General features: G+C 52.1%; 8 protein-coding genes across 8 annotated transcripts; 2 read left to right on the top strand and 6 right to left on the bottom strand.

The window, feature by feature from the left end:
* Nucleotides 1–1,903: 1,903 nt before the first annotated feature.
* Nucleotides 1,904–3,847, bottom strand: ALTATR162_LOCUS8948 (uncharacterized protein; the record flags this gene model as incomplete). Its single annotated transcript, XM_043316581.1, has 2 exons — nucleotides 1,904–2,512; nucleotides 2,570–3,847. 2 exons carry the CDS (start codon nucleotides 3,845–3,847, stop codon nucleotides 1,904–1,906), a joined length of 1,887 nt encoding a protein of 628 aa, XP_043172516.1.
* An 827-nt stretch (nucleotides 3,848–4,674) lies between these two features.
* Nucleotides 4,675–6,224, bottom strand: ALTATR162_LOCUS8947 (uncharacterized protein; the record flags this gene model as incomplete). The annotated part of the gene is made up of 3 exons (XM_043316580.1): nucleotides 4,675–6,019; nucleotides 6,072–6,136; nucleotides 6,201–6,224. The coding sequence occupies 3 exons, from the start codon at nucleotides 6,222–6,224 to the stop codon at nucleotides 4,675–4,677; spliced, it is 1,434 nt and encodes a 477-aa protein (XP_043172515.1).
* Nucleotides 6,225–7,665: 1,441 nt separating this feature from the next.
* On the bottom strand, nucleotides 7,666–8,692 carry ALTATR162_LOCUS8946 (uncharacterized protein; the record flags this gene model as incomplete). The annotated part of the gene is made up of 4 exons (XM_043316579.1): nucleotides 7,666–8,057; nucleotides 8,109–8,449; nucleotides 8,502–8,607; nucleotides 8,659–8,692. 4 exons carry the CDS (start codon nucleotides 8,690–8,692, stop codon nucleotides 7,666–7,668), a joined length of 873 nt encoding a protein of 290 aa, XP_043172514.1.
* Nucleotides 8,693–9,450: 758 nt separating this feature from the next.
* ALTATR162_LOCUS8945 (uncharacterized protein) lies at nucleotides 9,451–13,034 on the bottom strand (the record flags this gene model as incomplete). The annotated part of the gene is made up of 5 exons (XM_043316578.1): nucleotides 9,451–10,405; nucleotides 10,454–11,283; nucleotides 11,336–11,503; nucleotides 11,553–11,836; nucleotides 11,891–13,034. The coding sequence occupies 5 exons, from the start codon at nucleotides 13,032–13,034 to the stop codon at nucleotides 9,451–9,453; spliced, it is 3,381 nt and encodes a 1,126-aa protein (XP_043172513.1).
* Nucleotides 13,035–14,494: 1,460 nt separating this feature from the next.
* Nucleotides 14,495–16,032, top strand: ALTATR162_LOCUS8944 (uncharacterized protein; the record flags this gene model as incomplete). Its single annotated transcript, XM_043316577.1, has 3 exons — nucleotides 14,495–14,808; nucleotides 14,879–15,524; nucleotides 15,577–16,032. 3 exons carry the CDS (start codon nucleotides 14,495–14,497, stop codon nucleotides 16,030–16,032), a joined length of 1,416 nt encoding a protein of 471 aa, XP_043172512.1.
* A 349-nt stretch (nucleotides 16,033–16,381) lies between these two features.
* ALTATR162_LOCUS8943 (uncharacterized protein) lies at nucleotides 16,382–20,399 on the bottom strand (the record flags this gene model as incomplete). Its single annotated transcript, XM_043316576.1, has 3 exons — nucleotides 16,382–16,629; nucleotides 17,885–20,161; nucleotides 20,210–20,399. The coding sequence occupies 3 exons, from the start codon at nucleotides 20,397–20,399 to the stop codon at nucleotides 16,382–16,384; spliced, it is 2,715 nt and encodes a 904-aa protein (XP_043172511.1).
* A 446-nt stretch (nucleotides 20,400–20,845) lies between these two features.
* On the bottom strand, nucleotides 20,846–22,677 carry ALTATR162_LOCUS8942 (uncharacterized protein; the record flags this gene model as incomplete). Its single annotated transcript, XM_043316575.1, has 2 exons — nucleotides 20,846–21,027; nucleotides 21,078–22,677. 2 exons carry the CDS (start codon nucleotides 22,675–22,677, stop codon nucleotides 20,846–20,848), a joined length of 1,782 nt encoding a protein of 593 aa, XP_043172510.1.
* Nucleotides 22,678–24,345: 1,668 nt separating this feature from the next.
* ALTATR162_LOCUS8941 (uncharacterized protein) lies at nucleotides 24,346–25,203 on the top strand (the record flags this gene model as incomplete). The annotated part of the gene is made up of 4 exons (XM_043316574.1): nucleotides 24,346–24,689; nucleotides 24,742–24,911; nucleotides 24,974–25,030; nucleotides 25,091–25,203. 4 exons carry the CDS (start codon nucleotides 24,346–24,348, stop codon nucleotides 25,201–25,203), a joined length of 684 nt encoding a protein of 227 aa, XP_043172509.1.
* Nucleotides 25,204–26,010: the final 807 nt, after the last annotated feature.

Below are 26,010 nucleotides of genomic sequence, written 5' to 3'. Positions count from 1 at the left end.
TCCTCGCCATTGATTTTGTTGGAAGGGGTGAGCAAACCGCGCTATTTGACGAGTGAGAGGAAGGATCAGTAGATATGAACGAAAGGCGTGTGCCTCTGGAGTTTCAATGTAGTGACGCCGTGCTACTAGGTATTCGATTTCTCAGAGTGTCTTCAGTAGACACTCTAGCTACCTTCTATGTAGGTTCGCGCGTGACAAGTCAATGCAAGGTGAAGTCGTACAGGTACTATACGGCAGATCAAACGTCCAAATCAGTATCATCGATGCCTTGAACGGGATCGTATAACGTCGATCGGCCAAGTATGGTAGGAGCTTCGACAGGACGAGAGTGAACAAGAACCCAAAAGCTTGTGACGTCTTGCAGAGGTCGGTGATATGACAGCGAAGCCGTTGAGGCAGTCGAGGACCCATGCAAACAGACGATAGGTCCTGGCTGGCATGACACGGGTGTCGCATATAGTGAGACCTGCGAGACTCCATATTGCAAATTGGTGAGCGTGAATGGAAATAGACGGCAGCTTCGATCTTCTGGGAAGCCCTTAGCGGACGGGAGCAACAAGGTAGCGAACGAGAGCGAAAAGGGAAGGAGGAGGAGGAACGCAGATGAGAAGTGTCGCTATGTGTAGTCCAGCCTCGGGCAGCACCGGCGCCCTTAGGATTCAGTGCGGTTGGATATACCCAAGCTCCACGGTTGACAACATTGCGTGTCGACAGTGAAAGCATACTCAAGCAGGCACGAACTGGCGAAGCCGTCTAGACCACATTGGAACGATTAATGTCGGGCCGTCTCCACTGAAAGGTGAAGAGGTGGGACGCTTGACGTAACCGTGACCGTTAGGCGTGCATCCCGAAAGCTTATCGGGTGCCTGACATGGAGGGGTCAAGGGCGAACGACGTTCGCTACAATCGACGGCTTGGCACGCTCGCCTGCCTATCACGGCCTCTCCATTGCTCCCGGTACCCGATACACACCTTATCGCAGCCTGCAGCACGAAGCGACATGAGATGAAGCGCCCGCACATGGAACTGTGATGTATCTTGCGATTGCATCGCGGCTGTTGCGGGCTATTTACACATATGTTTGAAAGTGATACTGTAGTTTCCGAAAGTCAGAGGCACCTGATGACCGGCACCATGGCTGCACTCACACTGCCGATCCAAATGGATGATGCTTCCAAACCAACATCTTCCTCTATCAGAACCAGAACTACCCAGTCATTACCTGTTGTCCAAATATCGTAATAACAAGCACGTAGAAATGTGAGAAAGCAGTCAAACTGACAAGGTCAATGCTGCTTTCCTGGCAGGCAAAGTCAAGCCTTGAACCATTTCACAAGGCCTCATCATGCCTGTCTTAACCCGGTTCATCTGACTATCATCAAGCACCTATATCTTTCCATCAGCCTATTCAATTAGTCATTGGCGGTACAGTGATTGGAGGAATAGAGAAGTATCCAGCTTGCGGCATTAGTGTCGATCGCTGTACATGTGACGGTGGCACGGTTGTCGACGGTGTGAGTGAGTGTGCAGAATGTGGCCATGTAATGTGCGAAAGGTGTTTTGATATTTGGGTGAGTGGGTGTATAGGGCAATTGGAAAGAAGGGGAAGAAGGGTGGAAGGAGAAGCCAGGATTAATTATGAAAAGAGGACGATAACAGTGGAGGTTAGTGAGTCACATAGCAGGCAGGGTACTAGGATGAAGATACTTTCTAGAATCATGACAAAGTATCAGTGAGATGATAGAGCACATATCCCTGTGCAATATATCCCATGCGACACCGAACGCCCCGCTATGCAGAAGTCTTTCCATCCTCGAGTATGCGTCCCCTTTAGGCATCACTAAGACCAATAAAAGTTGAGCGATGCTCTCTCGATCTTTTACCGCCGACGCCATGCTCAATTTTATGCCATCGCGCCGGCAAAGTCGACCAATTCGACAAGCACATTACACACGCCATCAGCCCAAACAGCAAAGGCCTTCTCCCTCAGTACACTATACCAGTCATCTGCATTACGAATAGCACGCCATCCCTGCGGCCCAACAGACTTGATAGCATAACGGGGAAGAGACCTTGTTTCCGGATGACTGTCGTTAGGGAAACTAGGATGCTGGCTGGCTGCCGCAGTCGATATCGGAGGAACAGAGGGGGTACCATCCGCTGGCGAAGATGGAGAGAAACACGCGGTTGAAGAAGATGCTCCGTGCTGAGCATGCTCCGTCTGTAGTGCATTGGCAGCAGCAGCAAGTCCGCGAAGATTGCCTGTGCCGGGCTCGATATCCTGGAATTCGACTCCTGCCCTGAGCTCAGGATATTTGTCTTTGGCGGCTTTGAGAAGAACGACGGTCTCTCTCACCAAGTCGTTATAATCATACCATGCCAAGTGTGCTTGTGGTTTGGCCGTGATGCGCTTCTCGCCGAGCTTGCTGCCCGGTCTGCTACCGGATGAGGCGAGTACAAGGAAGATGTTGATATGAGAGAGGTTTGGCTCAGTAAGACTAACTGCAGGTAGCTGACCAGTGTATTAGCAGCATCGATCAGATCAAGACGTTACGAGAGCGAGTCTTACCTTGGAACTTGCTTGTGTGGATGCGTTGAACTCCTGTTTTCCGCTAGTGTCCGAGGTTCCTTCCTGCCTTTGGAAAGAATGCTGCGGAGTTGGAGTTGAAATGGGGACTGGAGAGGCTACCAACCGTGACGGCTGCGGATGATGAGCTAGGCTGTGATCGAGGACCGACTGCGACTGTTGCTCGACGCCATAGCGCGTATTGTCTTCGCATTGCTGAGCCACAAGCTCAACACTACCTTCTTTGTCTCTCTTCTTTGTGCCTCCTTTTCTTGTCTCAATTGCGTACTGTCGTTGCCGCTCGTTGGTGACCATGCGTCGCATCAACGGAGTAACAAGACTAATAATCTTGTTACCGTCCCTCGGCCATGTCAGTCTCTCACAAGGATCAGGAGTCTTGTCTTCTCCCAGTGCGCGAGCAGCCTCTATCGCGTCTCTTTCGCCTGGCTTCTCAACGTCTTCACCGAAGAACTGCTCACCAACTCCGTCGTTCAAAAAGTCGCGGACGCAGTTGAACAGCCGCAGCTTGACCATGTCGGTATCACCCTTACCACGATTTCCTACACAGCTCTGCCGTTCCGGGTGTGATGTGTCGAGCATGTAGGCTTTCGCTAAAGACTGCAGTTGGAGGAAATTCTCAGGGCTGAGCTGGAGCGACATGAATAGCTTTGACATTGGTGGGCGTGTGTACTTCCGAGACGTTCTTTCAGAGGAGCGACGGAAGAGGGCTGCAGCGGAGTGGACACCTGCGGCACGAGCATCGTTCAATAGAGACTCACTGGAAGGCGGTACACTGTCGTCGACAGAGTCACCATGTATATCGTGGCCATGATCCTGAAGTTGAGGGTCGGTAGGTCCACCGGTCCTACGTCGCTTAGAGTTGACGGGCCCGTCGGCTTGATGCGAGATATCTTCAGTTGGGGAGCTGGTAGCTCTCTTTCTCCTACCTCTATCCTGTGATGAAAAAGTCGCCATCTCAGCATCCCCAGTGTCCATAGCATAGGCCACTTGACCCGCAGCTGTCGCAGCCTCCAGTAACTCAACGAGGTTATGGTTCTCCTCTAGTGCGTGTTCGTCTGACGTCTGACGAGCAGCGTGTTCGGTGTACAGGTGTGGGTGGAGATTGTGTTCGAGCGGCGATGCGACAGTAGCGGGACCAGACAAGTCATATTCATTCTCGTCGGACACGAATTGGGGCGGTGCAGCGTTTGTGCTGTTGGGCGCAGTGACGAACTGGCCGGAGCGCATCTGGTAGTATGGCGCGTCAACGTTTGCCCTCATCGTGATTCGTATCCCCCGAGATCAGACGGATCAGATGGTAGGAGCCAAACAGGGCTGGGAATGGTCGGGCGGATGAGCTGTCAATGTACAGATGGTAAGTCTTGTATTCAATGCGTGGGAATGATGAGAGAGCAACTGAGCTCATGCAAGTTGGACTATGGGTAAAAACCGACTCGATACGTCTGTGAGGCGAGCGCGACACCGAATCTTTTATGTATGCAAGCTCCCACGAGGTTTGGTTTGATACCGAAGCAGATACATGGTTTGGCTGGAGCGCAATAGAGCATCATTTGCGATTTGTAAGAGGGAGTAGAGCATGGCTTGACCCGACATGAGGAGAGGGTAGAGTGCAGTTTGACCCATCTCGGCGTCATGATCTGGCGTAGAGATGCAGAGATTGGGATCGTGGTTTGGTTTGATGCGAAACGTAGGGAAGTAGATCAGCAGACACACCTGATTGCTGTCGTGTGCGAACGACAAGCGGGGCCGGCCAGCGGGCCAAAGAACTCGCGATGGATGGGTTTGTCTTGTTTGCACAGACGACGCGCGCTCATGTGATCGAGGCTTCGCGAAGATTAGATAAGCCATCTCCATTCTCAACACGCGTACTTGGTTATCAACATGGAGACAAGGAAAAGACTATGTTGCAAATAAAATGGTATTTTGTGTCGTTTATTCTGTCTAGGTTCAGGTACGAAATGGTGTGCCGGACCCGAATAGCAGGCCAGCAAAAGCCCTGAAGGCCAGAGAAACTTAACGCCATGTGCGATCACGCCCAGACACGCCTGCCAAACACCCAGGGTATCTTTGAAATAAAATAGAAAGTGCTAAAACCCATCACCCTCATGCCATTCTCTCCCAGCTTCCAATGCCCGATTTCGAGGGTCTCGTCCTCGAATCTCCGCATCATGCTTCAGGCCGTCCACAATAGGTCTCAACCGGTCAATCTCCCACCTGAACTCGTTGTCTTTCCCTAGCTCAGGAACTTCCAACTCCTGTAGCTTTGCCTGGTCGCCCTTCTTGTGTGCCTCTTCCAACTCCTTCCGCTTCTCCTCCCATTCCCTGAGATCCTTTTCCCGGTCGCTAAGCTCGTTCTTGAGAGCCATAAAATTCTCGTATGCTTCTTCACCACCAAAGCACGATCCGTACTGATCGCAGAAACAGATGTGTTCCTTGGGGCAAAATATATTCTGGCCTGTGAACACGAACTGCCAAACGTATTCCCAGATGCGTCCGCTGAGACGATCGGGAAGACGCGTGTTGAACAGCCAGTCTCTGTACCAGACGTATTGCGCGTAGGGCTTCGCTTGTATGCGTTCTCGCGAGAGGGCAAATTGTGCACAGCAGGGTTGTGCGAGCACAGTAGGTACTTCGTCAAGAGGGAAAAGCTCGCTCCACGATTTCGCTAGAAGTACCTCTTCCTGCTTCTGAGCGTCCTTTTCGGTGTTTCCAGGGTGCATCCAGTCGGGGCAGCCAGGATGCCAACTGCACCTCATATTCACGAAGCCTTCCCTCCAAACGCGGTGTCGATTAAGTCGGGTTATGAGGAGATGTGCGTTGTTGCCAAGAATCTCGTCGTTGTGCCAGGACAATTGGTGGGCGTGCATAAAAATAGCGACATCGGGAAGGTTGTCGTAGTTGTCGATGATCCACGAAAGATAGACCATGACTTCGTGTCCCTTGTTCTTGGGCGGATGCAACGGTGCGGTAGGATCGTCGGCGACGTAGACTGCTGTCTGCTGCTCCGGCATCTTCTCCAGTATCCAATTGATATTCTCGTGCTTCGTCTTCGCGATTACCAGTGTCGAAGTATAGTTGTGCTCTGGTGGCATTGGCGAGCCTGGCTTGAAGACGGGCCTCGGGTTCCAGTTCGCATAGTCTGGGTCTTGGGTCGTGTCTTTGGACGGGTTGGCGCTGCCAGTGCTTGAAGGTGGTTGCTCATGGCTCCCAATGTGCTCTCCCAGACCAACACGTTGTGGTAGGCCCCGCCATGCTTGACTGGTGTCAATGCCCGAGTAGAAGAATGCGATTACGAATAGCGTGAGGATTAGCGCGAGGATAGGAATGACGTTTCGACGGGTCATGCTGCGTGGAAAAGGTGGGAGCGAGCGACTGGCGGAGAGCGAAGGGCGTAGATCGCCAAGATCAGGTTGAGACCTGGCGTGTCTTATACTGTTGCATTGTCAGCCGGCCATATTCGAAGTGTCGGACTTGTCAAGCTCACGGTGGAGTCGCCGCGCGGCAAATGGGGTTCAGGGAAAGCTCCGCAGTGACGAACGACGATGGAAACTCCGAAGTGCATATGAAAGACAAAAGGGAAATCACAACCCAAAGACCACATATACATTGCGACAAGGCGCCTAGCTACACCGAGCATGACGCACAAGACACTGGTGTTGCACCTTACGGTCCCTTGAAGGGCGCCGCACCGGTGGTGATGATTGACTTGGGCTGAGGTTTGGTCGTGCTAGATGCCACAGACGGGCCGCTAACAACTGCCTCTAACCCTGCCTCTAACCCTGCTTCGGCCTTCCATTCGGTGCACCCCACAGTTCCGCGGTTGCCGTGGATCACCCAAGAACAGCTTAAAAGTTTAGCCAGGTACAAGCGTTACGAGTACATTTCGCATTCGCATCCAAGAGAGGCATGTTGTGAAGAAAACGGGAGTTGAAATTTTATACATATTCTACGTGGTTATACAGAAACTACGGGGAATCAAAGCGCTCAAAAGCGTCAGGCGCCCGTAAGGTTCAGCGTTAGTTGTTTGATCAGTGATCATGGAAGCTTGAAGACCAGGAGTGGTGGCTCAGGGGTGATAGTTGCAGTCGCAGTCTATGTGCGACAAAGGCAGCTGAGCCTCTTTGGTCACAGGGACGTGGAATGCCATACTGGAGTCAAGTCGTTGCGCAACGCAACGACACAATCTGTGCGCACCCTAGCACAACCAGGATATGCTTAGTTGTTGAGATTCTACTTTACGTCCTCGAACGGCAACCGAACATCGCTGTATTTTACCTTTTTGTATGGAGTCCGACTCCGACGACGAGTGTCATGGTGAGGAAGGCACGTATGACGAAAAAGGAAATGACACAAACGAAATTGGAGGGCACGCACCTTCGGATGTACCTTACTCAAAGAGCCCAGACACGCATGCAGCACTTGTCCGTTTGCATAGAGCAATCGCGACTCATCTGCGAGCAATAATCACGGGCTTGAGCTTTATTTCTCGACAGATGTGCGTTACGTAGTTGGGCGAATTTACATTTCGAGATTGCTGCAGTAATCGGGAGTCGATGAATGCAGGCCATTTATGTTACTAGGTCGGGGGCTGTGTTGACATGGATGCGGTCATGGTGGATGATAGTAAGAGTATTTAGACAGTGCTGGTCATGCGGAAGGTGGTGTGGACTGGTTACTGGACGTCCAGGTTGCATCGTGAGGCAGCAGATAGAAGTACAATTTGGTGTCGATCAAGATGACTGGTGCTCCCAAGGGCTATAGACGTTGCCCCGAAAGCATTTACCGAAGTGCTGAACCGTTTCTCCAAGGAAAATACCGAGCCGACGAAGGCTAAGACGATGTCGCGCTGCAAGACGGCAGACCATGGTGTGATCCTACCTTGCGCTGCCGCGAACCATATCGAAGAACTTTTGTCGACCACATTTCCTTTGTATGCGTGTGAAAGCCGTATTAAACTGAACCCAGTGAAGTAGCCATGGGATTACAGGAATGAAGTGCTGAGAGAGAGGCGCCAAACCGAGGAAGCCATACGAACCCTAACTTAGTACCGCTTGGGTTCTGCCTGGGTTAGCTGAGAGCTAGCGGTATGAGCGATCGTAGTCACCCTCGTACGAGCGTCCTCCGCCGTACGCCTCACGCGGAGGAGGTGCATCGTATGCGCCAGCAGCTGGGGGTGGAGGCCTGTCGTAGTAGCCACCTCCACCACCCCGACGGTCGTCACGTCCGCCCTCACGACCGCCCTCGCGTCCGCCATCCCTGCCACCATCCCTGCCACCATAGCTGCGGTCAGAAGCATAGCGATCGACACCACGAGGACCGTAGTCATCGCGACGGCCGCCACCTCCGTAGCCGCGATCGTCATATCTTGAGCTACGGGAGCCGTAGTCATCGCGACGGCCGTATCCGCCGCGGCGGTCATCAGAGTATCTATCGCCGTAGCGAGGGCCGCCTCGGCCACGTCCACCGAACTCTGAGTTGTTGTTAGCACGGCATGTCAGGTGCGGACAGCAAGCAGACTTACCACGCTTGGGCGGTCCGTAGTACTTGCCCGGAGTGGGAGTACGGGGACGCGCACGGCGAGCCTTCTCGATGCTGAGCGTTCGGCCCTGATGAACCTCTCCTTGTAGACCCTCCTTCGCTGCGTCAGCCTGCTCGGAGGTGACCATCTTAACGAAGCCAAAGCCACGAGACTCCTTAGTGTGAGGATCGCGCATGATGTTACACTGCTCTACCTCACCATACTTCTCAAAGAGACGGGTGACCTCTTCTTCGCTGAGAGTAGGATGGATACCAGTCACAAAGAGGTTGGAGCCCGAGTTGCGGCTCTCATCGTCATCCTCCCTGCGCTCTGGCGGCGGGCCCCTGGACGTACGTTAGTCAACAGTTCCATCTACACGAGCAAGCAGACACATACCGGCTGTCGCGACCGCCGGGTGAGGCACTACGGGCGCGCGCGCCATCGTCGCGACGGTCACCACGCGGAGACCTGCTGCGATCGCGCTCATAGCCGCGAGGCTCGTCTGTAATCCAGTCAGTATTCGCGCGAGCATCACACAAGGCGGGAGACAAACCATCGTAGCCGCGTTGTTCGTTTTCGTACTCCATGGTGGTGATGTTGTGGTGGGTCGGGTGAGTTGGTAGTTGGTTGGTTGAGGAAAGGTGTTTGCTGAAGCTTCGAGGTTGGGCGATTTTTTGGCAGGGCTGATCGACAGTAGCCGCGTCTCTACTTAGTAAGCGTCGCGCTAATGGCCAGCAGCGCTGCAAGTGAGTGGAGTAAAAAGCGGGAAATGTGATGAGAGAGTGGAGGTGCCAGGCTGGTCAGGTGCTATTTGTAGATAAATGCTAAGTACTGACATAGGAGCTGTGCTGGAGGCAACTGCGCATCGGCAGACACAAGTGAGGCAACTGCTAGGGGCGACACCCAGCGCCCTGGCCGCCCTGTCTAAGCCGCCAACGTGCGTCAACACTACTAGTGAACCACCATTTCTCAAAGAACGAGGCTCTGCTTTGCTTGTTCGAGACTTTCACCGCAAATCGCTGCTATGATCAAGGAACCAGTAAGCGATACGCGTCATAACTAGGTGTATTCATATTCAAGTCTATCGCGATGGGGCGCTTCGTTGACCGAACCCTATCAGACGCCATGCAAACCGGCCTCATCCAATTACTCCTGCTAACATGCTCTGCTGAAACAACCCATCGAATGCGGTATCTGTCGCAGCCCTGAAAGTGAACACCATGCGCCAGTAGCACCTCGCCTACCCAATAAGGTAACTATGTTACAAATGCCAATGATAATACAAGACATGCCTCAAAGAGTGCATGCCAAAGAAAATAATGAAAAGCAAAGTCAAACCCATCATCTACCATCCCCTCGACCTCTTCTGCCTCTTACGTGCCACTGCTTTTTTGATCGCTGCCACGTTCGAGTCCGGTGAGTCCATAGGCCGAATAGGATCTGAGTCAGCCAGACCGTCTAACTCGTCGTCATCGAGCTCACTAAGCTCCTCGCTCATATCTCGGAGCACCTCACGGCCAGTGTATCGTTCCTCGTAGACAGTAGTACCGTGTACGTCGAAAGTCTCAAAGTACCAGGGAACACCGCCGTTGCCGAGAGGATTTAGTAAGTTCTTTTCAGACCTCGGAGGCGTTAGAGGCTCAGGGCGGCCATTGGTCCCGGCGTGAGGTTCTGCTACCGTGCTCTGAGGCTGGTTGCTGGACACGTGGAGAGCGTCCTGGCCGAGTTGAATGGCGATGGCCGCCTCGTCTGCCGCTTCATCATGTGCATGATGGGCATCTGCAGCGTTTTCGTCAGGCGTGGGCGCCATTTGCATCTCTTCTGGTTTTTGACTGAGCACAGCAGCCTCTTCCCCATCAACAGCATCTTCTTGAGTTTGCTCAACAGTTGTCGGGTCAGTTTCCGTCGTCTGTCGAACAGTCTCATCATGTGAGAGGACGCTAGGTCTACGTTGCAGCTTCTGGTTGAGGAGCGTCTCTAGATCAGGCAATTTCTCGTATGGCCGACCAGCCAGCTCAGATTCCTTCCGAAGCGCGTCCTCAAAGTAAGGCTGCAAAACTTTGGTAATCCGCTTGACGACCTTCTTCATTTCCTTCTGCTCAGAGGTCAAACTGCTGTGTGAAACCTTGTTCAGCTGTTCTTCGGCTTCGCCAACGTTAGTGACGGCGGCAAATCCGAGCTCCGCGCTCAACACCGCCGCTACATCGTCATTGAACGTCTGTACAGAAGTGTAGTACTTCTCGTCGAGCTTAGTCTGAAGATTGCTGAATCCGTCGGTGAAGTACCCTCTGCTGTCGAGTCTAGTAAAATGTGAGTAAGAATCCCAAAGACAGGAGTAAACTGCTTACGCTTGTGCTCGCACCAGAATAGGCTGTAGTAGTTGGGGAATCGGAAAGTAGATGCAATCGACGATCTGCTGCAGTATCAAGACGTCTTTGAGCTTCTCTGCTTCTCGTTGTTTGACCATCTCGCATAGAACGCGGATCTGCTCCATGTCATCTTCAAGGCGTTCTGCAAACTCGATGCGTCGTTGGAGTCGATGCCTGCCAGCTGCGCCCATGCCCGCAAAATTACGGCGAGTAATCTCCATAGACGAGAAAGCTTCCATTTGCAGCTGAAGGCGCTTGAGAAGGGCAGCACCGCGCCGAGCCTCGCGCTTGAGCGTCCAGTACTTGCAGGCCTCTTGCACGAACTCCTTACGCTTACGCACGTTAAACTTGATCAGCGTGTTTTCCACGTTGTGGTAGACAGCTTGGGGAACAACAGGTGCTCCAGACGGCAGTCTCCAAGACTTGGTAGATTGCCCACGCTTCCGCTTGTTGGATCCGGGGGTATCGTCTTCCGGTCCTTCAATAGAAGGCATTGCATGTGAGGAGCCAATAGAAAGGGCATAGGCTTGACTGTCTGGCCATCGAACGTGACGCATGGTGTGGCGGTAGAAAGCTTTGGCATCCGCGATTGCACTCTCGACATCGTACTCGCGCTTCCAGTCTGATGGAGTGTGACGGTCGCAGTAGGCTTTAAGTACAGTCGTGTCCTGTGGGTTCGATGACTGTGAAGCCTTCATGCGCAGGCATAATCTAGCCCTTCGTGCACAGGTGACATGAAAGGCTTCGAAACATGACTTGTGGCCGCATTGGATACACGCTCCCATCTTCTGTTTGCAGATGTAGCACGACTAGTAGGTAATCAGTAAGCTGCTCACGTAGCGAATAATCTTGGAATCTCACCAGCTTCCACCTAGTCTTAGGGACCTTCTCAACATCCTGTACTGGCTCTTGGAAAGTTGCATTACCCAGTGATACCTCCGGTATCCACATGGCGCAGAGCAGATGTGCCCACTTCATCGCAGTAGTTTGCTTGAATGCTCCGTCTATATTTGGACAGAATATGCAGCCCTGTGATTGTCAGCATGAATTTGGCAGAGTAGACGGGGACAGAACATACCGGAAGCTCACTGACAGGGGTACCGCGTCCCACTAGTTGACACCGTCTGCAAAGCCATTGTCCCTCGGGTATAAAAGGCACGCCGTAGCATTCTTGATGAACGGCTAGGTCGCAACCATCGCAGAAGACTATTGCGTTGGTGTTTTCGCAGTCGCCGTCGTCGCAAATGGCGCACTTTGTGTCTTGCTCTTCACCTTGGCCAGCAGGCTCTCCATTGACTGCGGCTGCACTGCTTGAGCGTGGTCGATGCGTCTGAGGTGGCTTTGGGTTTGGCTTGGGTATACCTTTCACATATCAGCTGTTACGTCCAACACGGTTCTGCATCAGGCCAGACTTACGCTTTTCCAACGCATGCCATTCCTTCTCAATCTGTGTGATGGTCACCTCGAATATCGCAGGCTTGATACCTTCGACACCTTCTTCCTTCCGTTGTATGTTGAGTGCTTCCAGCCAACGATCGTCTTGCTCGTCCATGTCATATTCGACGCGGCCTACAGCAACAGCACCTGCAGTTCCTTCCGCTTCTGTCTGCAGAGTCAAATCCAGATCCTCTTCTATAGAACCTTCGGGCAGCCTTATCAAGCTGTTTTCTGATGGTCTTGTAAAGATCTCGCTCTCCTGGTATCCGATGTTCGCCATTGTCTTGTCGACATAGTTGACCTTGACTGCCTCGCTTTCTTCGTGTTCTTTGAACGGATCGACTTGGCGTACTGATGGTTTGGGCAGATTGAGCTTCTCCCTTGGGTTCATGGTCGGAAGGGGGTTGACTCGTGGTCGGGGTGGTGATCCAAGGCCAGCTAGCATAGAATCTCTATTGCGAGGTGGTCGGCCCGGACGACGCTTTGGTGTGACAAAAGCACCTGAGCCGTTGACGGCTAAGCTGGCATCCTCTTGCTCTTGCGCGGCGTTCTCTGCTTGTTGCGCCCGCAGACCGTCAAGCATTGCCGAGATGCCACTATCGACGGCATACTGGCCAGTCGATGAACCGTTCAGCGGAGTTCCTGGGGCGCTGTCTTGAGGGCTGATGCCATCGATCTGGTCCGCGCTATAGACGGGGAATTCAGCATCGATGTCTAGGTCGGGATGGAACTCATCCCAGCTCCGCTCCTCGCGCGGCTTGTATCCATCGTTTTGAGCCACTGCGGCGGCGACTGCGGCGGCCGAACTGGAACGCGGTCCAGCTGGCGGCCTTTCGCGTCGGGGTCTTGTGTACGAGGGCGAAGGCGCTGATAGAGGCAGGCCTTGTCGTTCGGCGTTGATGCGTCCTACGCGGCCACGGGGACCAGTATACGCGTATCCTCCAGGTCCAGTTCCTCCTACAGGTGTCTCCAGCCCAGCGTCATCCACGTATCTTCCCCCGCCTCCTGGTCCACCTGGAATGTACTTGCGCCGCTTGCTGGCTGGCGCCGAGTCAGATATGTGTCGCCGGGGCGGTCGTGTGCTTCTCACGCGTGGTAGTGGTGTGTCGGGAACAGGCGCCATGTAGACAGAGCGAATGTGTCCAGAGGCCCGCAAGGGTGAGGTTGGGAATCGCGAAATCACGCGCCGGCGCCGGTGCTGTGTCGTGAAAGCTACGGCAAGCGCGTATTCACCCGACAGCCAAAATGCACCGTGTTCATCGATTCGGGAGCCGGCGATGGGCGATGGGCGATGTTCGGAGGGGCGTTGGCGGCGAGACGGGCGCGATACTGTGATGCGCCTGCTTGGAGGTGCAAGCCGGGGTCGACCAAAACGGTTAGTATGCCAAGATTTATGTGGATTGCAAGCTAGTTCGCAGTTCCCGTTCACCAGGCTGCACCCTACCGTCTTGTTGCAGAGCCGATCGCTAACTTACCAAGCCCATCGTCGGCAACTCAAACTGTATGTGCCGGCTTCAAAGACTACTTTGGCTGGTGTTTTCACGACTGTTTTACGTTCTTTCACACGCCATCGGAGTTGTCTCCAGTTCAGTCAACCACCCTGCAGATTTGCTGAACCCTTTCTTGCATATCGAACTTGCAGACATTTGCACGAATATCAAAGCTGTGGTCTGCAATCGACTCCTTGTCATGAGTCGTGCATTCTCGGATACCTGAGCCAACACGACATCTTGTGTTAGACCAGGGTCGCCGATCCACTACCCCAGATTCCTGCGTCACAAGCGAAATGGTTCCTGCATTGACACAGTCGTTGCGGCCTTGCTCGGCGACTTAACCGCCTACAGTCGTTGGCATAGCTGGCAAGTAGTCAATCAAGCAACTATGTTAACAGCAATTTTCGCAGCATCCATTAGCATCACGTCACACCGGTCAGCGAAGCACATGATGTTATCGTGCACCTCGAGAATGGAGTTGTATTCCACCTATAGTTATTGTTGTGGACGGTGTAGAAACCTTTCTTCCACTCTAGCTAACCATATATGTGTGCTGTATCTTTCGCAAAAGATTGCCTTCCAGTATCACACTCGATACGACTATCCTGGAAAGAGAACAAGCGCAGGATTACCAATTGAATTATCTCTGTAATGAGTCTGCAGTCATTCCGCGGGCGCCGATTTAGACAGTCACTGTATTTACACAGCGCTGATGTCAGCATCTACAAAACCGAGATACGGCGGGAATGTTGGAATTGTTGCGACCGCCAGACATCGAGCATCAGCACTAGCGACGAGATCAACCATACGGAGGTGTTGCCAACATGCCTGGAGTTTATCCAACCAACAGCAATCGCGCATGGTCGATGGGGCGTAGGAAGCCTAAATGCAGATCTAGTGGCACACGCCCACCATATAGCTTGTCTCATAGAACAATAGGAAGCATTCTACAAATAGGGCCAAGTCTACTCCAGCACAAATCTAAGCTGCTACATTCTCCCATATTTTCGGCGTCACAGTTCCAACGGCAGAACAATAAATCCTCTAGATCACTCATTATCAACAGCCGACGCCTGAGTCTGATTATAACATGGCACAGACAGATTCAGCCACTTCAAAACCGTTCAGAGTCATCATCATTGGGGCCGGCATTGTCGGCTTATCGCTCTCCCATGCCTTACAACTAGCCAACATCGACCACGTCGTTCTTGAAAAGCACGACAAGATCGTCTCAGTAAGAGGCGCAGCACTGATCATCTGGCCGACCGTCGCACGCATCTTCGACCAATATGGCATTCTCGACAAGATCACCAAGACCATCACGCCTGTAGGCCAAGAGTACATAAGATGGCCAGACGGGAGTTTGAGTTGGCATGATCCCACTCTGCAGTATATGAGTAATCTGTACGTTGGCCTTGTCTTGATGCGCTACTTGAGAACCAGAGTGAAGGACGAAATGCTGACTCTACGGAAGCTTTCAAGTACCGAGTATCTTGTTTGATCGCCAGGCTTTGGTATCGCACCTATACGAGGGACTACCGAATAAATCCTACATTCACACTAGCAGGCGGTTTGAGAGGATCGAGCACACTGAGACTGGTGTTCGTGTCCATCTGGCTGATGATTCTGTGGAAGAAGGTGACATGGTCATTGGAGCGGATGGTGTGCATAGTCTCGTGCGACAGCTCATGTGGGACTATGCCTCGAAATTTGAACCAGGAAGTATACCCGAAAAGGACAAAGAAGTCATGAGATTTAGCGAGTTCAGAGGCTTCTTCGGTGTCAGCACGCAGACCGACTCGTTCGGTCTCGGCCCTGCAGAAACGCATGTCATTCTTGGTCACGATAACACGAAATTGCTCTTTACTCAACAGGGAAAAGCGTACTGGGGTATCACCTTCAAAGACGAGGCTCATCTGCCAGAGAAGAGAGCCAAAGCCACCGAAGCAGACATTGAGGCGGTAGCGAAGAGATTCGCCGACTATCCTATGACAGATAAAATTAAAATAGGAGACTTATGGAAGACTAATACTCGGCACGGTCTTCTCACCGTCGAAGAAGGCATTCTAGGTAAATGGCACGCCGGACGCATAGTTCTCGTAGGTGATTCAGCACATAAGGTACACCTTTCCTCGATCCCCGCCAACAAACCCTTTCCTAACCACACACCAGATGACCGCCGACCTGGGTATGGGTGCCAATATGGGCATAGAATCTGCCGTCTACCTCTGCAACATTCTTCACCGAGAATTCGGCTCGAATTCTACTCGACATATCGCCATTCCCGAGCTCGCGAACCTCTTCGCCGAATATCAAGCCGGTCGCCACGAACGAGCGAGCAAGTTTGTCGAAATGAGTGGCCAGGTGACACGTATGAATAGCTACCAATCGTACTTTGATCGATTTTTTGTTGGGTATGTGGTGCCTTATATCATGCCCCTGCAGAGGAAAGCTTTTGCGAAGTCGTTGGCCATGGGTCCGAAAGTGGAGTATGCGCCGACGAGGACGATCAACGAGGGCGCAGAGGGATGGAAGTTGGGTCAGAAAAAGGATAGAAACAAGGTTTGGCCGTCGTATGTCATCGTGTCAGTTACCTTAGCAGCGAGCTTTATGTATTTCCGGTCTTAATACTGTTATCCAATCGTCGCTCCTCTGCATTCTACGTCTCGTAGGATGACCCCCTCTCGTCTCATGGAAAGTAAATTAAGCACTTAGCAGATAACACTCGCAATATTTTCCCCCTCCCGCATCCCTCGCCCGTCGAGAGCCATCCGAACGATACGGTAGCAAACACTCCCAGCAAAAGTGAACGCGACATTTTATACCTATCATCCAACGCACGTTAGCCTTATATTCCAAAATCCTTCAACCCCGTCTTTCCTGAGGCAAAAGAAAAACTCACATTCCATATGATCGCACCCACGATTCTTCTCAATAGGTCTCCTACACCCAGGACACTGCTTTGTCGTCGCCTTCATTACTCTCCTACTAGCTTCTTCTTCCTCGGCTTTGAGCCCAGCGTTGGTTCTGTAGTCGTACTCGCTGCATGTTTCGCCTTTGTGCCATTTAATGTGGTGGACGACGCAGGAAGTCCTTTCGCAGGTGTTGCACCGGAATTTGGGGGTGTAGGGGAGATGCACTTGGCCGGCTTTGCAGCCATTGAGGTTGCACCATGTGAAGCCAGGACGCGCCTCTTGTTTTGCTCGGGTACTGAGCTCGATATAACTATGAGGTTTGTTAGTGGAGTAAACCGGGTAGGTGAATAGTAAGGTGGGAATGCTAGTACCGTTTGAACACTTCTTTCGGAGCGAAGGCTTGCATATCCGGGCGTTTCATTGCGGTCGAGCAGGTGGGACATTTGATGTCGTCCCACATTTTGGTGCTAAACTCGGATTCAATCCATGTGCGAAGACACTTCCGGCATACGTCGACCCCGTGCTTACAATCCTTGGTCGGAGGCCGATCAGGGAAATGGTGCAGAGAGATCTTATCTGTACAGACCACACACTCCTTCTTCTCCTCTCTTTTACCTCGATGCCTTTCGTGAAGGTGATTATGATGGCTATCTTTCCGGCTGATAACCTTGTGCTTCGTATCGTTTTCTTCGTTCTTCTCTCTTTTGATACGACCGGACTCTGGCTTCTTTTGAGCATCTTTGCGATTCTGGCGCCTATCAGGTATCGATGGCTCTTCTTTCGTTATTCTTGCTGTGGCACTGAGTATGGTATGTCGAGATGTACGTGAAGGGGTCTGCCTGTGATCTCCTTGGTGTGTTTTAGGAGTGACGCTCCTTGAGACTGCTTGACCATCGCGGCGACGTACTGTTGAATTTGTGCTGTATGGCTGATTATACTCCGAATTGACCTGGGCACTTCCTTTCGTTCGTTCCGATTTGGTGGCGGCTTTCCTTCTACGACGTTCATAGGTCGGGTAATCCGCTGCTCGACTACTCCAAGACTGGCCCATAATGGTATCTACTGCAGATAAGAACTATAATATACTATGCGATAATCAGGACTTCAATCGAACTTCCGGAGATCCTGCACTGTATTTAGTGTAAGTCGAAACGAAATGGGAGCAAGTGACGAGCGCAAGGGTCCTTTGTGTAGCTGAACTACAAGAACGGGTGAAACTTGGTGGTTATGTTACTGCAAACGGACCCTCATCATGTTAGGATTGCATAAATGTACGAGAGATTTGAGATGGAAAGATATTCAGGCAAATGCACAGTGATGAGGGGATCATTGTGCGCGGGGTCAGCCCATGGAACCGGTCACGGAACCGGTGAGTAAGCTAGTTGGTAATTGGTTATCCGCCTTGGAGGACGGGATGTCCTGCAAGAAGGCTGAACATCATCTCAAAGACACCCACGTTTACTCTTTAGTAGCCATTCAGCCTATCAAGTGACTTCTGTATGCAAAAGCGCATACCTGTACGGCTGCGTCGCAACGCTATTGTGCACCTCAACGGTAATACCAACCAGATTCATAACGGTTACCGTAGCAGTCAAGTTCGCCAGCTTCTGGGTTCACACTCTTCCTCAGGATCGTAATATCCCCAGGCCAATACCCCTCCACGTCTGGTTCAGACTCGCCCAGCTCCACTAAATTGTTGTATACGGCTTTCCTTTCTTTGCGGAACCTGCCAATCTCTCCTACCACATCAAGCAACGGCCCCGTTTCAGGTACACCCCCGCTAGACCCTATAGGTACGGCAGCACGGCTAGGTGCAAGTTCCAGTCCACTCATAGCTGCTAAGGGAAGGGTACGATTTGGCTCACGGTCGGGTTGCCCGCACTCTTCGTCGTCGAAGAAGGAGAAGTCATGCGCTGCAGCATCCCAAAATGCTTCCGAGTCTGCGTCTTCAGTGGATGATTTTGTTGGATAGGCCCGCCAACTACGGGTGATCTTCTTAGGCGCTGACTTAGGAGGCGCCATTTCAAGTACCACTCTTCGAAGCGCAAATTGGTTGCGCGCGTACTCTTCTTCTGCAATGGCACGTCTACGGCCCGGTGGGAGTACGTAAGTATGCCTAGCGCGCTTCCTAGCGATCGAAGCTTCCTCAGCCGTGTCTTTGATAAATTGTGTGATTCGATGAATGATTTTCTTGTCAGTTGTCATGGCTGGTACGTCCGTCAGAACGAGAGTGTGCAGCTTTGGAAGTACTCCAGGATGTAGTCGAGGTTCCGATGCTTGACGAAAGTCTAAACGAACTTTCCTGTCTTCGATGTAATAGAAGGAGCTCGCTCGAGACCTCACCGCAGTGTCTCTTGTCGGCTGGCACGACATGTTGCTACCATGAGTCGGCGTGAGTGATGGACGATTTTCTCTTGCGTCATCGATACCTTCAACTGAATCAGGTCGATAGTTCTCGTCATTTCTTAGCGGACTGAGTGGGGTCAATGGTGAATCAACAGGTATGGGCTCCGGGGCATATGAAGGACCTCGATTGATTTGTAGTGGCTGTAAATTAACACTTATCGCGGGGACGATTGCGATACTTTGCTTGTCACTATCAGCGCTGCCTGGATTTGACTCAATAGGTGCGGAAGATGGAGGTACCACAGGCGAACCAGGAAGCTCAGCCGGGTACAATGAGTCTCCAGATATCTCATGAACAGCTATAGACACCGAATCGAGCTCGGGTGTCGGTTGCTCGACAGCTTCGAGTTCATGCGCACCTGGAGGCTTGTAGATGCCAAGATCTCCACTGAGTTCCGCACGCGGTGATTTGGGCGCTTCGAGAGGCGCGTCTTCTGTTATCAACTCGTAATTGATCCTCAGATATTTCAATTTACGCGACGCGTACTCAGTCAGAACTGGAGTAAGTTTGGATACGCTAGGCAGCTCCACGTCATCATCTGGTGATCCTGGTGAGACGGCAGAAGGATTCCTTACTACAGCAGGTAGTATGCCTACATCCAGGACTTGCAGGCGCCCAGATCGCAGTAAAGCCGAAATACCTTCTACAGTTACTGCGTTGTTGGAAAGGTACAAGTGTGATACTCCGACATCATTTGTTTCCTCTATAGCAAGGCTACCGACGAAGCCCTCAGTAAGCTTCTTGCGGAGATGACCAACAAGGTTTTCTGACTCGAACGCCTCCGGTTTGTCGACGGGGATTGCATGTTGGACGGGCGCGAGCGGACCACGAGAGTTATGCGCTGTGATGGTAGTCTCTTTCAGGCATAATTCGAGAAGAAGTCGAACGCTAGTGTCCGTTAGGAAGTTGTTGCTTATGTCAAGGCTTCTGACACGACTGCCGATCGTATGTGCAACTATCGAAAAGTCTTCATCCTTGATTCCAGTCCCACGAAGATTCAGGACTCGCAGATTTCGGAGGTACTTCAGGGTAGAGAGAACTGCCTTGTCTCTCGCAGCTGCAGTCTTTGATAGATCCAATGAGACGAGATCTGGAAAGTGTGGTAGGGCTTCTGCAAGACCCATTGATGTAGCGTTCATGCAGCTCGAAGCGTCAAGTAAGCGCAAGCCGAACACCGGATACGCGTTGGGGCAAGTCGACCTCCATTGCAAACTCGAGTGTCGCAGGCTCAAGAGACAAGCGTGATCGAAGAAGGGTAGGCCGTCTACGACCAAGCACTGTAGGCGGGGAAGGTGCTCCAAGCAGTCTCGGAGCCATTCTGCATGCGGCCCATCATATAGCTCTGCATGAGCCGGCGGAAAACGTAAAGTATGTGTGAGCTCTCGTACGGAGGCTCGCGCATAAGGCAACGTACGCTTGAACCGTGTGAGTGCGACTGCCGGACGTCAGATAGTACAACTATCTCCGCGTCATAGTATCTTACCATACACAGTATCATTTTCGACCCCAAAATGTGAAGCTGGACTACCCCAAAGGTTTGGTGTGAAGGTCTGGTGCCATTGCCGACAGACTAGAGCTGCGGAGCATAAATCTTGAGAGGGCAGGTAGGGGGCGATGAGCACCCAGGGATCGCGTCGCATCACGCTTTCGTAGGATGGAAGAAGGTCGTCCATGTTAGTTAGTGGGCAGGAGTAGCACTTAAAGAGCTGTAGTGATGCTATGGCATATCCGTTATATCGCCACCCAGCGACGTATTGGAGACGAGGAACGGAAATGTAGGCATATCTTCTATTTCCGCTCAGAGCAAGATATGCACGCGCATCATTTGATAGACGGTCGACGGTGGGTGGTGGGCTGAGTCGTGAGGCTGTGTTACTGTTGACCGGCTCGCAGCTGCAGCCCTGCGGATGATGCAACAAATGGCGGGCCTGACTACTAACCCGATTCAGCGACCTCACTATCAAGGCTTACTTGCATCTGGCGACAGCACTCTATGCCCATGCGAGTCGGCATCTTTGCTTCAATGACTGAAAAATATTCTGATCACAGTAAACATTCCTCTTCACTTATTGAAAAGCTTGTTGCTATGCTATGTATCTGACTGCTACCCTCTCATCCCTCAACTAGTAACGTCCATGATCTCGCTTGCGAATTTACTTCGCGCTCTGATCCTAGGACCATAGAAGACCAGAATCCAAGGCACGATGGTCAACAATGCGCCGATTCCTCCCAGCAGACTACTCGCAGGGCCGTACCCAAGCTTGTTGTACATTTGAGTCGTAATGAGTGGGAATATGCCACCTAGATTGGAGTCAATATATGTCCACTATTCATGATCAAAGGTGACTTACCAAGCATGTTTCGGCAAAAAGACTGCGCCGCCAGTGCCGAGCTTGCATACCGATGGTATGTATCTGCGAGGAAATTGAAGGTTGCTAGATAGATGCTGAAGATTCCGACAGTAGCGATTCCGATTGCGATTGCTGGTACAACCCAATGAATCTCGGGGAAGCTTGTCCACCCGAACATGAAAAGGCCGACGGGCATGCAGGCGCTTTCTATGCAAGCGAAGTAGAGGCGGCCTTCGGGTGTGCCTGTCAATTTTCCGTTTCTCTTCGCAATTTTCTCTTGGTAGATCGATAGTATAGTCGAAAGGATACTAGCTATTCCCATCGACGCGAAAACTGCGTTGGCTTGTTGTAGTGAGAAGCCGTGGTTGCTCTGGAATACTAATGGAATGGCGGCCAGAGTGAGATAGAGCACGGCCCAGGAGAAGGCTACCCAGAGCGAAAACCAGAATACAACGGGTTCTGTGAAGAGAAGATGGAACGGTCGGTAAAGAGAGACTCCTATCATCTTGCTAAGAGAAGCCCGCTCCTCATCTGATCGGACTTTCCATCTCAGACGTTGCGATACCATCGATCCAGGCTTTTCGGTATCGTAGACGTTGAAGCCATAATATCCAGACGCCTCGCGGGCCTCGTACCACTTGTTCAGGGCCCTAGCTTTTTTAGACAGAAGAACTGAGCCACGGGTTTCCTTGAATACGGCACACATCAGCACGACCACCGCCCCGCATGCAATAGCCTGTACGTAGAATATCCACCTCCAAGACGTGTTCTGCGCGATGAAGCCACAGGCCAACGGTCCCCAGGAAGTACCGAACAACGCGGCGCCTGAGAAGAGAGCCATTGGTGTATTGCGATCCTCAGCATGGTATATGTCAGATACCACGCCACCGACCATAGTCGAAAATGTAGATCCACCTACGCCCAGAAAGAACCGCGCGACGAGCATGCCAGCATACGATTGCGTGAGGCCAGAGCAGAGCTGACAGATTACGAATAGGATACCGGAAGCGAGGAAAACTGGTCGTCGGCCGTTGATCTCAGAGAACGGGGCTAGCACCATGGGCGCGATCGCGAACCCAGTCGTAAAGGTCGTGATGCCGACCAGCGCAGCAACACTGCTCACACCCCATTCCTGCGTCATTTGCCCAATGCCCGGGCTGTAAGCTCCAGCCGAAAACGCAGTGAGCGCGGTGATAAAACATGAGATGCATATTGTGAATCTTTTTCTTGTCTCCGACCAATCGAAAGGGTTCGTATACTTGATAAGGTTTGGAGGTTCAGGTGGAGCTTCCTGATCGGTTTGCGTCGGATGGATAGTCGTCGGGTGTGGAAGTTCCGTGTCGAATGTGAGATATCGCCAAACAATCTCTGAATTCTGTACGTTTTCCTGTGGTGCGAACTCGCTACTGGCGCTGTTTTTCCCATAGTAAAATTCCTTGTCTGGGTCAATGTCTGGTTCGGTAGTGGAATCGTGACTCCTGGGTTCCTGTGCCGAAGTCCTGTGCATGTCCGGCAATATGCTTATTCCCGCTTGGCTTCGCGAATCTGATACTCCAAGCTCAGAGGGTTCTGGAAGGTTGATCTCCGGATTGGCAGCCATGCTGCCATGAACTCCTCTTCTTGAATAGAGATGCCAAAGGGGGTTTTCGAGGATTTCGCAATGAACGCGTCAGAGTTTGAGAGCAAGCGTGAAGCTGGTGACGATGAAAAGCTCGACCCCCATAGCTTAGGTCTTGTCCGCTAACCCACACGCGTAGCCGATATGCATCCCGGCGAGCAACTGGACGGTGTGGGACGCCCGGCTCTATCCCGACGGGATGGAGGAGAAGTTGATTGTATTGGTCGGGAATAGGAGTCTTTCTCCATCATCCAGACCCACCTTGCATGGGGCGTCCCGCTTCGGGGTAAACTTGGGAGTTATCGTGTTCACCGACACGCCAAGGCCGCCTCAAAACCTTTGAAGCGGACGGAGAACGGGGTCCATCTGGTGCGTCATGAGGGAAGGACGCTGGCGTGCCTCTAACAGAGACAGCTCAACCCGGACGAGCGAATGGCTCCCCGATCAGCGACGATGCCAGCGGGAAGTACCGGCACTTTCCCAAAAGCAAACACCTTCTTCGCTGTCCAATCTTGCGATAACCGGTACAAAGATGCATCTTGTCTATGTAAAGTGGGTATGATGGGTGTGATATCGGTGGTTCGGCCTAATTGTGCCATGAACCGCCAGGTGAAGAGTATTCAGGAGCAGCCTAAGGTCGCTGATATGAACTTGTACTAGGAACAGAAGTAGTGATGTTTGCAACGCGTGAATTATACATGTATGTGTAGTTATCATGTCGCACTGTCTGCGAGAAGCGTGAGGCCACGACGATGATGGTTTTCGCGCGACATGAAAAATGGCATGTGCACGCCTTCGAGCAGTTGTTCGGCGAGGCATCCACAAGGGTGCTCGCTGAGATAGAGTTACCCAGGCCGGAAGCGGACTGTGTCCTTCCTCATACTGCCAACTGGAGGCATTGTTTGCGGAAGCGTAACATGGTGAATCGGTGATGAGCGCGACTTCCTCAATCGTTTTGCCAACTACGCAGCCGAACAGCCCGCCTCAATATCAATGCAGGCCATGCCTCAAATCTATACAGCTATCCCAAGACCTCATGTAAAAGACAAGCAGGCTGCACGCACATTGCAAAGCACATAGTTATTAGAAGCTCGACCTAGATAAATGGTGGCCGTCTCATCGAACGGACCGCAAACTATCGGGCCTGATTCTGAGCTTGCTTCACCCAGAGCATACAGTAACAACGATGAGGGATTTCCCGACAGTCTCATTGGCTTCCATATGCTTCCAATTGCGACAAATGCTCGGCAGGAGGGGCAACTATTGGCAGTGAGACACCGCCGGAGATGTTGAGTCTTTGATTCGTCTGCAAGTCAAACGACGTGGGATTTCCAGTGGCAGAAAAGCTTTGGTGGAGATTCGTGACGATTGCGCAATATGCGCTAGCTAGAAGTGTTGATTGTCAATTGTTGTGTATGGCCTTCCAAGAAGACAAAAAGGCGCCATTCACCCCACTACTACGACTCTCTCTCACAACAACACTACAACTTCTCAATTACTCACCTCAAAGGTACTTTGATATCTTCTGCACGCCCACTTGTACACCAAATCACACGACCAGGTATGATGGCGACTTGCTCTTATCTACCCCGCCACCCCGCATGTTTGTGCAGTTTGCTTGGACACGACCTGACATGAGCGCAGAACACAATGAGCGACCGACCAGAGCCTCTCCGCCTCGGCAGCAAGGCCCCTAACTTCAAGGCCGAGACCACTCAAGGCCCTATCGACTTCCACGAGTTCATCGGCGACAACTGGGTCATCCTCTTCTCGCACCCAGAGGATTATACCCCGGTCTGCACAACTGAGCTCGGTGCTTTCGCCAAGTTGGAGCCGGAGTTCACCCGTCGTGGTGCCAAACTCATCGGTCTCTCCGCCAACACCGTCGACTCCCACGATGGCTGGATCAAGGACATTGATGAGATCTCCGGAAGCAAGTTGAAGTTCCCCATCATTGGCGACAAGGACCGTCAAATCGCGTTGGCATACGACATGTGAGCAGGAGAGGTTTCGCGACATTTGCGACACGACTGATAAAATCGCTAGGATCGACCACCAAGACGCGACCAACGTCGACAGCAAGGGAATCGCGTTCACCATCCGCTCAGTCTTTATCATCGACCCCAAGAAGACCATTCGCCTCATCCTCTCATACCCCGCAAGCACTGGACGTAACACCGCCGAGGTTCTTCGCGTCCTTGACAGCCTCCAGACAGGTATGTTGTGATTGTACGAAATGCGTGTGAGACATACACTGACTTCGTACCTCCCAAAATAGGAGATAAGCATAAAATCACCACTCCCATCAACTGGGTCCCTGGTGACGATGTCATCGGTAAGTGTCCTGTACCAGCTGCATGTGAGACATACACTGACTTCGTATACCTACAATTAGTCCACCCAAGCGTCAAGACTGAGGATGCCAAGACTATCTTCCCAGACATCAGAATTGTTAAGCCGTACTTGCGCTTCACACCTCTGCCGAAGGAGAAGACCACTGCGGCTTAGACACAACCAACATCGACGAAGCGATACCTCGAGACGGGATGGTCCTGGAGACTCACCAATACTGTGGCGATGGATGTGGGACGCAAATGGGTAATGATAAGGCATATATGGGCCAGTCTATGATTAGATGCGAAAATGAAGATGGCATGATCATGACAATGGAAACCCCTTACCACAAAGCAGCGAAGGACAAGTGACCATCGTGTCGGTCACAAGACCATGGTGACCACACTGACACGCCCTAGCTTGTCGTAAAGAAGACCACATGAGTGGTTGCGGGCGGGCCCAAACGATAGCGTTATTCCTTAAAGTGATTCAAGGTACTGATAGTCGGCAGGAGAGAAGCCATAGGTGCCATCGGTGAACATCGTACCCGAGTAGGACTGCTGTGCTTTTGAGTGCGCTGGTGGACCATGCGGACGTGGCTACTTGCCCTCGTACCCATCATCAGCTAGCCTCTTGCCATTACTCTTGGAGCCACTATGGTCGGTCGACCTCCTCTGGCATCGGTTACACAAGGGCAGTTGGCAGTTCTTGCAAGTCAGGATCGTGAAGATGCTGTTGATGTATCAGTGATTTATCGTAAACGGAAAGAGGTCGAATAATTACCTTCCGCTGGCTGCTCTGCACGTAGAATGAGAGCGAATAGAACAGACAGCAGGTCCACCTCTCCTGTGCCATGTATTGTGGTGTATACACAGAATCTTTCTAGTGGTCGGAGGGGACGAAAAGCCTAGGGTGAGTCGCTCGAGACTTGGGATGGGCCTAGGAGTATACGTGGTGGCCAGGGCTTGAACAGGACTGGTG

This window comes from Alternaria atra, assembly GCF_907166805.1.
Source record: "Alternaria atra isolate CS162 genome assembly, contig: 29, whole genome shotgun sequence".
Taxonomy (NCBI): domain Eukaryota; kingdom Fungi; phylum Ascomycota; class Dothideomycetes; order Pleosporales; family Pleosporaceae; genus Alternaria; species Alternaria atra.
The sequence above is the reverse complement of the archived record's forward strand: the minus strand, read 5'-3'. Positions and strand labels throughout refer to the sequence as shown.